This window comes from Falco rusticolus, chromosome 7 (genome assembly GCF_015220075.1).
Source record: "Falco rusticolus isolate bFalRus1 chromosome 7, bFalRus1.pri, whole genome shotgun sequence".
NCBI lineage: Eukaryota > Metazoa > Chordata > Aves > Falconiformes > Falconidae > Falco > Falco rusticolus.
The window spans coordinates 22,668,168-22,680,380 of record NC_051193.1 but is presented as its reverse complement, the minus strand read 5'-3'; the positions used below and the strand labels follow the sequence as shown (position 1 = coordinate 22,680,380).

At 37.7% G+C, this 12,213-nt stretch overlaps 1 protein-coding gene across 1 annotated transcript in view; it reads left to right on the top strand.

Annotated features, from left to right (window-relative positions):
- HERC1 (HECT and RLD domain containing E3 ubiquitin protein ligase family member 1) overlaps positions 1-12,213 on the top strand; it is a 109,841-nt gene that overhangs the window by 45,329 nt on the left and 52,299 nt on the right. The window contains 6 exon segments of the mRNA XM_037396088.1: positions 1,216-1,330; positions 1,423-1,543; positions 2,999-3,170; positions 5,193-5,499; positions 6,836-6,956; positions 7,240-7,291. Of these exon segments, the coding sequence (XP_037251985.1) occupies positions 1,216-1,330; positions 1,423-1,543; positions 2,999-3,170; positions 5,193-5,499; positions 6,836-6,956; positions 7,240-7,291 (888 nt within the window).

Here is a 12,213-nt window from a genome sequence, read left to right as displayed (position 1 = left end):
GCCTCACAGTAGTAATGGTTCTTCATGCTTGTTGCCTAAAATCTAGGTTTCTGCTCAAGCTTCCCAGGTCTTGTTTTAATGAGGTCCACTAAGCATTAAGGTTGTACTGTAACTCTGCTGGATCCAGAGGTGGTTGTCTGTAGCTCTGGCCAAGCTAGGCCAGATCAAGATGATAGCAAATGGTGGTGTGTGCCTGCTGAGAGCAACACAGAGAATTCTCTTGCAAAATTCCACAGAAGTGTGAATTCCAGTAAAAATGCTGGTTGTCTGTTGGCAAATCTGAGATGAGTAGGCCATATGTGTTACTTTGGTTATGGAATTGGGTTTTTCAGAAGTTCATGTGGTTCTGCTCTCTTCGCAATGCAAGCAGACTGCAAGTTGTATGGTGGCAGTTAACACCATATCAAATACAAAGTAGTAGTACTTGCTGAGGAGCAGGTATGTTAGATTAAACTCTGGGCATGCAAGTTTATAGGATTTCTGCAGCAGTTTGCAGGGATTCATAGTTAACATTAATTTAAAAAAATACTGTGAAGATAGTTGTAAGGAGCTTGGATGGTAGGGGTTGGGGTTTTTTCCCTTCGTGAAAAATTATAGTGCCTTGTGGAGGTTTGCTTGGTAGTTCGGCTATTTTATAGCAGAAAAATATTATTTTCATAATGGTACTTTTAAAATAGGGAAAAATTACTTCGAATTAAAAAGTTAGCTGCTGAAATACTGGACTAACCTAATATTGAGACCTGAAAATGTCTCTTGTTAGTAGTGAAGCTTGTCCTAGTGTTAATAGGTGGCTTTCCTACCGGAGAAAAAGTGAGTCTGCATAACGATTTTTGAATGTGGTTTCAACCTCGTGTAAAAGAGCAGGAAGTCTCAAATATGGTGTGTTTCTAAACAAGTTCCATGTAGATCAGTGGCCTAGGTCAAGCGAAGAGCCTCCAGTTCAGTATCCTTGCTTGAAAGAGGGGTTGTATTGTTGGTTCGGATCTTTGAGTCCCTGGTGGCAATTCGTGTGGATGCCCTTGGCTAACTGTCAGAGGAAAACACATTTGTCTGAAGCTGTGTATTTATGAGTGAAGAAATAAGTTTGGCATCAATAAACATTAAAACTACTTCTACTTTGAAAGATTGAAATGGATGAAGATTTTTTTTATAATGTCATTGTTCCAACAAACAATATATTTTCCAGTAGCCATTTCATTTCCTTTCTATTTTCAGATTGGGATACTGCAACTTTAAGTAATGAATCACTCCTAGATACTGTGTCCAGATTTGTTCTTGCTGCTCTTCTGAAACATACAAGTTTACTTAGTCAAGCTTGTGGTGAGAGCAGGCAAGTAACTTAAAGCTGCTTTTAAGAGTTCAGCTTAAATTTTTAAAAGAAAGTTTGTATGACATTTTCCATTTTGGGTCTCTTTTGTGTAGGTACCAGCCTGGCAAAGCCTTGGCAGAAGTATACCGTTGTGTATATAAAGTTCGGAGTCGCTTGCTTGCCTGCAAGAACATGGAACTTATCCAGACTAGATCATCCTCAAGAGACAGATGGGTAAGACTGTATATCTCTTTTCAGTTCTTCAAGCTTTACGGTGTTTTAAGAAAGTATTACTGAATGTTAGTTTCATATATGTTGCTAGTATTTTTGTTCTATCTCGTTGAAAAACTTGCAGGAGTTCCCAGATTAAAACAGGCAATGTATAATTATAGAGTCTGTTAATCTGTAGTACTTGCGGTATTAAATCAGTTGAAGCAAATGATTGATTGACAATATTTGACTCAAGCGCAGCCTGAGCCCTAGTTTTCCCTGTAAACATCGCGCTGGTGCGCTGGATCACAGAAGCCTGCAAGTTAGGTGTAGATTGCTCAGCTGTGCCTAAGGCCACGGCTTAGCCTGGCTGCCCTTCCCGAACCAACCGAGTTGGCTGGGCCTCTGATCTCTGCCCTCTCTGTACCTCGTGTCTTCCCCTTCCCTGCCTTACCCCTTTTTCCTTCCTCCCCAGCCAGCTTATTTTCTTAGTCCTAACATTACTTTAAGGCGACTTGTCCTTGTCAACCCTATGTGGATGTTAGACATGATAAGACTGGGCCTGGAACTAGCGTGATGGCAACTTTGAATCATTTTATTAGGGCTTAATGATAGAATGATGAGAGCAAATAAGAGGTGCCACCTCTGCTGCTACCAGGACCTTCTGTTTTTTTGGAACAGAAAACTGACAGGAGAGGGCAGGTGAATTATGCTGGTGGGATGTGTATGTCCCAAGAGTTGTATGGTTAGTTACCTTCCGAAGTATTCTAAAACCTTTAATGTAATTGTATGTTTTATATTTAAAACTTTGCCTTCTTCAGATTGTCTAAAGCTGTTTCCTACATTGGAAAATTGTCTTTTGGGTAGTAAGTATTTTGCTGGTCAGCTCTTACATGCTCAAATTAAGGAAAGCATCAAACAAAATATATCTACTCAATCAAAAAGATTTTTAAAATTAAAATTCGAAGATTGTTATTTTTCTTGTGCGCCTTATATGCTAATCTTTGATCTTGGAGTGTACATCTATTTAATTTCATTGAAATAAAAGGGAGGAAAGAACTGCAAGTTCAGAACTGTTAAGAAAGAAAATGGGAACATATTGGGTAACGCTAACAAAATCTTGTCCATTGAAGTAAGTTTTATCATATTTGTGTTCTTTTTAAAGTGAGAAAATTTTATTAGGCAACAGCATGTGGTTACTAAATGCTTTGATGCTGAAGTGTCAAAGTCTGGCAATAGTAAGCATTAAAAGGGGACATTTTTCTGCAAATAATCTGAGTAATGGTTACGAAAGGAAAACTAAATTTTCCAACTTGGGTATTTAAAGCTTTGAATGTAAACAGCTGTCTATTTATTTCCCACAATATCAAGAGCAATTTTTTGATAGAAAAAAACTTATTAGATACCTATATCCTTTATGTTCATCTTTTATTTTGGTGAGAGTTAATTTCACTGTATAAATATTTTTTTTTAATCAAGATGTTAGATAACCAAGAATCTGCCGATATTGATACTCAAGAACATTCTTTTACTCGTACAATTGATGAAGAAGCAGAAATGGAGGAGCAGGCAGAACGCGATAGAGAAGAAGGACACCCAGAACAAGAAGATGAAGAGGAGGAAAGAGAACATGAAGTTATGACAGCTGGTAGTAAGTACTAGTTACGTGTGTTAGTAACGTAATGTGCTTTGGAAGGACAATATATTTTTCTCCTGAGGTAAAATGGAGAAATTATTTAAACCATTATGAAAGATTTGTCTGCATAAACATTATAAGAAGTTTATTTTTATAAAATGATGCAGTGCTTTAATTGGGTCAGAAAAGTCTGATGCAAGGGAATGTGAATACCAGGCAAGTGGACTGCCTTTATGGGCAATTCTCAGGGCATCTGACATATACCAACAATTTTTATATGCACTGTCTACAAGACTAATAGGTTTCGTCTTGTTTTCTCTAAACTTTTGTTCAATAGATCTCTGAGTTTTCATCAGTATTTACATATAGAATTTTTACTGTGTTGGTATGTGTTACTCTTGTATGTAGTAAGCTTTAATGGGTTATATTATCCTGAAGTTCAGGAGCAAAATGCTGTTCATAACAGTGTACTGACTGAGTTGGCATTCAGTTGTACCTTTGATTTTCTTGAATCTATGAAAAATGCAGCGGTTTCAGTCAGTGTTTTTTAACAGTATTTACAATACTTTCTCACGGGTTTTCTAAAAAACTTGTTCAATTCTTGAGAAGATAGCTTGAAAAAGGTGAACTTCACAAACTTGTTATAGTGACTTGGGTTTGTAGTCAGGTTCAGTGGGGTAGTTAATCTTTAGTTTTTCCAATTTTACTCAAGCAACGTACAGTCACACTCAGTTGTTTTTTCTATTGTTACTATAGTGTCCTCAAAGACAGAAATATCTTAAAAAATTACCGTAGAATGTGTGTAGCTTAAAAAATAAAGTGGGCTGACTTGAAATATTTTCCATAGATACATAACTTTTTTTCTTCTCCAAATATTGTTCCTCCGAATACCGCTAGAATGTTTTTCTTTTTCCAGCCTCTGCTGTCATCACTGTTTTGCTGACAGTGTTTATAGTCCCTATTCCCCATTAGGACTCCCATATTCCTGTTTGGGATCTTGTAGGCCACAATGTATGTTACACCTTGAGTTTCTATATGATGTGTTATTACCTCCACAGTGCAGTAGGCTTTCCTGAAAGTGAACCGTGGAATAGAAGTGCACGTCCATGAAATGATATATGGCTCTAGAAGGTGTTACCTGTGTGTTACGTGTTCAGTAGATGCTATGTACTTTTGCTGCTTGATATGCAGTTATCCTGGGCAAATGCTGGCGTTCTCAAATGCTGCCTGGACAGGGTTTCTGGGTACAATAAAGGAGATGTATCCAGAAATATCCAGACAGACCAGTAATGTTATGTGGAGAAAGGTGATGATGACTCTGTTACTAGAAATCCTAAGGGAAGCAGACCCTCACCTGCAGAGTTTAGTTTATGTCCTTGCTGCCTTGCTGCTTCTGACTATTAGTGTCTTTGAAGGAAGTGTTTAGGTTCACCTTTGCCTTTCCAAAGGGGAACTGAATCTTCAAAATTATTAATTCAAGAGAGCTGTAGCTCTTTGGGCAGTGATGATATAGTCTCTCACACAGCTTCTTTAGACAAATCTGGCACCTAAGACAACGGCAGAATTAAGCAAAGGGAAGGCTGAGAATTTTCATGGGATCTTCATCGTACTGACTGAAGCTAACAAAAGCCTGAAACTGTTTCAGTATTGAGTTGCAGATATGCTGGTGTCTGGAATACAGATTTACAGAAACATTAGTTATATACATCTGCTAAAAAGCAAACATGAAATAATCTCTTTCTCTTTGATGCTATCCAAACAGGAGTTGGGTTGCAGTAAGACACTGAAAGCGTTTAGTGTTCTGTCAAATTGCATTGTCCTCTTCATTTTAAGCTTAACATTGTGTAAATGCTTCGTTTAACCTGTTTGCATGACTTCTTTTATAGCTTTGTATTATTAATGTATTCTTTCACTGTTGGAAAAATATTTGTTGTTGTTTGTAGTGGGCCAGTTCTTGGCCCAAGATGTAGATGAATATTTCAAGCTGTGTAGCTTTGTCTAGAAGTTAAGACCTTCTTTTTGTGTTGCATGTTACAGAAATATTTCAATGTTTCCTATCAGCCCGTGAAGTAGCTCGCAGTCGGGATCGAGATAGGATGAACACTGGGACAGGGACTAGACTTGATGATCCACCTCCTCAGTCTCAGCAGGAACGAAGAATCAGCACTGATCTGACAGAGGGTCAGGATGTGTATACTGCTGCATGCAACTCTGTGATCCACAGATGTGCCTTGTTGATCTTGGGAGTCAGCCCTGTTATTGAGGAGCTGCAGAAACGAAGGGAGGAGGGACAGTTACAGCAGCCTCCCTCTACTACACCTGAAGGGATTGGACTCATGACAAGGTGAGGTTTGCTTACTTCTTAGAGTTAACTCTTCTTCCTTAACAATTGATTAAATAACCTCAGTTTTCCTCTGAGGATTCTTAGAATTTTTTTTAGAAGAAGGTTTTTGCTTAGAGCAACCTTATGCTTTTGTTGAGAACAGTGATTTTTCTCAATTTTCTTTGTCCACGTTAACTAAACCTTAATAAGAGTTTTATTCTGTGTAGACCATATTCACTTTGTAGAGTTGGGCTTAATGATAGATAGTATTGAAGTCCTGTGCAGATAATCTGAGGCAATTGGAAAAATTCTTATTTTTTTCCTAAAATTTGTTTGTGTGTTTGGATTTTTTATTACCATAATTATATTTTCTTTAACTTTACCAATATTCTACATAGTAGACTCCAAAAAATATTTGTAGGATATGTTTAAAAGCAAAAGTTTCAAAGCCTATTGTGAAAAAAGTGCCATTTGTATTTGATTTTTATAAATATTCCTAACATATTGGCATGTGTAAGACACTGTTGTTAGATACAGAAGAATAGCAAAATAAAGCCAAGACAGCTCATTGAATTGGAGAAGTGTATAATTTAGTGTAAGTAGTACCTGATGTCTTTTAATTTTCATAACCTGGGATATTCTTGGTAACAGTTTTATTCTAAACTTGGTAACTTAAACTTTTATTTGAGAGAACTTTGTGTGTATTAGAATATAACACAGGAATTGTGTAGCTGGTACTACTAGTGAACTCATGAGTCTGCTTAAGATTCTAGTGTACAGAAACTCTACTCTGATACTTTAAATGAAGATACTGTTGGGGAGTTCAGAGAGAGATTATATACTTTCAGTACCCTTTTACTCTTTTTGCCTCTTTCTGGAAATCTAGTGCCTAAATCATGGGTGGCTGCCTCTGTTTGTCAAAGTGGCTTTCATGTTCAGTGTATCAACTTTAGGATGTATTTTATGGGTGGGTTTTTAAAAAGTTCAGTGCTTTTTCACCCATTTATCTGTCCCTGTTTTCTTGTCCTCTCAGCTGAGAAGTGGTTTTGTATGCTGTATGAAACACCTACCAAGGCAATTGAATGGTCACTCATTTGAGGTTGCTGTTTGTTCAGCTGACCAATAAGGGTGTTAAGAAGTAGCAGTTTATGAATACCCTTTATAAGCATAATAACTGAAGTCATCAGACCTTTTTTTTGCTCTCTGGTGTGGTCTTGTGATGTTCTGTGATAGTCTGATCCCAAATAAAACTGTGGTACCAGCTAAATTTTACTACCAACTCTTACTTTTTCCTAATGTCACTATTTTCTTCCTGTGTGTGTGCATGTGCGTGTGAATGTGCATGCACCTGAAGCAGGAGTGAAAGTCTTACTGCAGAAAGTCGCTCAATCCATGCAAACTCAAACTACAGACTGATTAAGTCAAGAAGTGAATCTGATTTGTCTCAGCCAGAATCAGATGAGGAAGGTTATTCATTGGTAAGTAAACTAGCATTATGTATTTAGGGATTGTCAACATAGTATTTAGGTGGGAAGTACATCTTCAACATATGTTTAGTACTGTGTTTCAGTACCTTAGTTTCTCTTCTAATAGCGACCATTGTTAAGAGAAAGTAATAATGGTAGGAAACCGATTGAAATTATAACAACTGTATTAACTTTCTCACTGTCACACGTGAGAGATGTATTTTAAATACTCAAATATTTTGTGCCACATATGTTCATGTAAAGAAATGAGGCTTTTATTAATCTTTCAATCTAGAGTGGAAGACGAAACGTTGATTTGGATTTGGCTTCTTCACACAGAAAGAGGGGTAAGTTTTATTGTTTACCTACTGAATACTGACCTGATAAATACATTAGTGTTTAAGTTAAAATGTGCTTGCAGTATAATACATTACATAATGGCAATCAGGATGTTAAACTAAGTATTTAAAAACAACATTTAAAATTATTATTGCCTACTGTTTGTTGTGCTAAGTTCTGTTGCTTTGTGGCTTGGTTATAGTATTTCCTAGGTTATAACTATTCTCGTATCTAGAATTGCAGTGCTCTTTTGAAGCAAGTGAGGATTTCTGTGAGGTCAAGTGAATTGGGAACTTTCATTCTGTTTTCCCTCATGTGACTTCAGGAATGAAAAATTGGCAGAGATGTTCAAGTGGAACACTATTCTTGTGCTAACAATGAACTTTTACCATAAAATGTGCTTGAACATGGAGAACTCATCCAGAAAATACCACTTGAATTTTTCTATCCTCTCGACACCAGCACACCTACAGAACCAAGCAACCACTTTTTCCATTGCTCCAATATAAATGAAATTTTTAGCTTTTATACTTTTTGTTGCTGCTTCATTGTGGGAATCTCAATGAGCTGCTTCACAGAAGGTAGCGGAGGGAGAAAAGTCCCACTTCACTCTGGATGATACAGAGTCTCTGCTAGAATCACGACTTAGGTCTGTTGTATCTGTAAAAATCTTGGGAACAAGTTAACAAGAATTAGGTTGAGTTACAATATGCCTTAATTACAGAAGCCTTAATACTGTTAGGTAATGTAAGAGTTCTAGTTTAACAGTCTTCTTCATTAAGCAGAGAAGTTGCTTGCTTTTAAAAGTGTTTTGGAATTGTGAAGCAAACTACCACTGGCAGCGCCCATTACACTTCAATTTGTAAATGATGTGGAAAGGAATTCTTTGTACATGGATAATCAATTGAATCAGTTGAGCAAGTAAAAAAATTGGCTAGGGCTGCTGGCATTCTCCGTGTTCAATCTGATAGTCTCTGTCAGCACTCTGATGTGCAGTATATTCTTTGAAGCCACCATTTTTAGCTTTGCCATTAATCTGACATGGAACTCTGTACTTCCTTTCCTCTATATTGTAAAAGTAATCCAGGAAATCATCTTGGGTTAGGGGTGGATCTGAGGTACAATATACCTTACGGATTGCGGTTCCTGAGCTGTTGGTTAGACTGATGAGGTGGTTCTGATCATGGGCTCCAGGAGCTGAGGAATAATGCAAGAATAGACTTTACTGACCGACTGGTCTATAGAAGCATTTTATTATGGAAGAAGGTTCTGGATGAGGTGTGTAACACTGAGGAGAAACAGGGGTAAATGCAGTTGGTCAGAACCTAAAGAATCTCACGTAGCTAGCTCTTTTGCAAACTGAACACTGTGACCACATGTACTGATACCTGTTCTCTGGTACTGGAAGACCCCCCTGGTGCTTACAGATATTTTTTTTCCTGGTTTTGGCAACTGGAAGTTAGTCAGCATACAATAATGAAAACTTTTCTGCTTGTGCTGGATGATCTATATGACAGTTTTGGTTGGTACCCATTATCAGACTCATCCATTGAATGCAGGGTTCATTTTCAGGAAGGCATTCCTGACACTTAGGTCAAGGTCAGAAGGAGATCTACAAAGATCTGTGTGATCCAGAGAACAAGCTGTTCAGCTTGGTGCTATCTAAGGTCTTCCGTTTCTTATGAAGTGTCTGGTTTTGTGAATCCTGGTTACCTTCTAGAACTGAAGCATGCCCCAGTGTTCGGTGAAGTAACTTGCAGCCATTCTGGATTGTCCAGCCCTTGTAACCAGCACACTGAAGTGCTAGAGATACTGCAGTGCCTATCAAAGATGTCTGGACTGGTAAAGCTCCTGCAGTTTCATCTTCAGTCTTGTGATACGCTGTGACTAATGAAGGGGACCTTTATGTTCACTGTTAACCTCAGCGTGAAGAATAGGAGAAATCTAAATTCTTACAGCATATTCACATTATGCTGTGCTTCATCGAGAGTTGCTGGCAAAAGGGATTAAGTCATTCCATCAGATGAGCTACATTTATATCTGTATTTGCTACATTTGTTAAGGATGGAAGAATTAGCAAAAGCCTAGTTTCCTGTTTGTGGCAAGTAAACTGCTGTAGAATGACCTACAGAAGAATACAGCATTGTGCTGCAGTATGTTCTCCAGCTGTATCTTTTAAGTGCCACTGAAGTCAGATTCCCTGAAGCAACCATTAGATGTTTTTGTGAGAAACAAGTGGCATATTTCTGTGTTAGGGTTTTTTTTTACATGTTCTTTCCATATTCATGTTTTTACCTTGTGTTCCTAGGACTTCTCCATATGATCTGCTTTTGAGTGGAAGATGTGGAAGGTTTTATGTTTCACTAAATGAGGAGGAGGAGAGAAGGGAAACCTGTGTGCCATATAGATGCTAGAGAAGATCTCTATTTTGAGTGCAGAGGATAGTTTTGCATTACAACAGAAGTATACGTGGGAAACACTTCTCTGATTGCAGTTAACATAAAGTGAAGCCTCCTGTTTTTATCTTGTCCCTATTTCTACAAAACAACAGTAACCACTGTTGCTTTAAGGGACTCAGAGCTGAACTTTTCGACTTCTTGTGGTCTTGAACTATAGAGTTGGCAGCGTTAGCTGGGAAAGAACGAGTGGAGTCTTACAGAAGAGCCATAGGAACCACATCTCATTTCTTTCACTTGAAGTTTATTATTCAATAAAATCAATCATGTTTCCTTCTACGTGTGTTTTTTAGAATAATACCTTACTGCAGTTTGCAGCAGTCCCTTGAAAGTATTTGTTCTCTTAAGCATGTTCTTCATAAACTGTGTGAAGGAAGTTGACAAGCAGAGTTAAATGGAAAGCAAGGTTTTTTACTTCTATAATCATTGTTTTTTTCCTGTAGGCTGTGCTATTTTGGAAACTTAAGGGAATTTTCACCCCAAAAAAATCCCTTAATACATGGGTGTGAGGTTCCTCCCATCTCTTAACCAGTTTACTGGATTGTAACAGAACTGTGGCCACACATGGTGTTTCCAGCTGAGTTTTTGTAGGGTTGATTTATCCTCAGCTGTATTATATGCAGAGTATTTGATCCTTGCAAAGCTGTGAAAATAATGTGCGTGTGGGGTACTGGTGAGTGGTTCTTTTGTAACAGGCAAGAGTAATTCTCAGGGGAGTGGATTGGCTTGTTTTAGAACAGGGGTCCACGGCCCGCAGGCTGGATATGGCCCCCCAGGGTCCTCAATCCGGCCCCTGGTATTTACAGACCCCCCCACCAGGGGTTGGGCGGGGGGGAACCAAGGAGCTGCAGATGACTGCCTGCCACTTCATCCACACACCGGCCCCCTGGTTAAAAAGTTTGAGGACCCCTGTTTTAGAACTGTTTATTGAATGCAGCAACTCGTTAGTCAAAATTCAGATCATACTTCCTCAATAACTGAATCTTGCTATTGGTTTTAGCTTGATGTTTTAAGGTACAAAAGCTGTTCCTGTTCATAAATGGCAATATAGAAAACTAGCAGTAGAAAGACTACTAATACAGTAAGTTTTTCCTATGGTCTTGCTGATGAGTATGGAAGGAAAGCATTCTCTTTTTACTCAGCATCTTAGGCAGTCATTACAGTCTTTAATTGCCTTCTTCCTTCATGTTTGTATCTGTTCAGAAATACGACTGCCTGAGGATCCTTTGAGTATCTTGTTCTTCGCTGTTATTTTGCTGTTATTTAGTTATTTCTCAATTAATAAACTTCTCCTTCCATTCCTGCAGAAAAAAAGTATTTTTTAATACTTTTCCCTTAAGGGGTGATGAACACATTATTTTTTTTCCCCTCATATCTAAACCCTTGGGGTTTTTTTTGTTGCTTAGATTAACCTTTTTCAATTTTGCAGATACAGAGAGGATACTTCGGAATGTTACACCTATCCTGTACAGTACCTGTGGGATACTGTACGCTGCATTAGATACCTAACAGTAAAGAATGCATATTTAGCAGTGCGATCATAAACATAGTTACAGACGGATAAATGAGAGTCTTCCAGTCTTGGGTTTTCTTACTTCACATAAATCTTTATTCAGAATTAACAAAGAATTTCAGTGGACTTGTGTGTACTGTAGTACTTTACTAACACAATTGCACAACTCTGAAAAAAGCAACAACTTAAATGAAATCCAAGTTAAACTGAAATAATTTTGTGTATCTGTAATAATGAGTTCTGCATTTTGAAACAGACCATGCTTGAGTAAGGGATGTAAACATGTCGTGATATATGCATGTAACTGTTAAAGGGGACATATATTTTTCTTCCCTGAAAAGAAGGTGGAGCATTTAGAAGGTCTGTTACCTAGGCTGTACTAATGCAAAAGAAGAGTAAATATTTTTCCCCAGACTTTGCTGCTTGATATATTGTTGTATTGATTGAGGTGAGGCTGATATTTAAGTCTAAGTCAGAATAATATGAGGAAGTGATGTTATGAATGTGTTACTTTCTGTTTCAAATGTCTGCTTTTGTCTTCTGATTCTTGTGTGGTATAGTGTATTTACTCCTTTTTGGCCAGTTGAGCCCCAGAAAAAAGAAGAGCTTCAAGCAAGTAACTGATGGCATGTTTATTTTTTTGTCTCTATAGCTTCCCTACATATTTTGTTTTATGAAGTGTGTATTGCAGCTGTGCCACATTCATTTAGAAAACTCATTATTACAAGCTGGCTTATAAGGACAAGTAAACTTTTTTTTTGTACTGTAAGCTTAAAGTTTATTCTTATGTGCAACTGTTCATATGATTGTAGAGACTTATGGAAGTGCTAAGCTGCAATCAATTCTGTGTAATTGGTATTACACAGAATCAAGCTAAGCTCTAACATACGATTGTACTTTTGATTCTTCTATTGATATTTAACATCTTCAAGGAAAAAATAATTACGTTGTTTCAGATGTG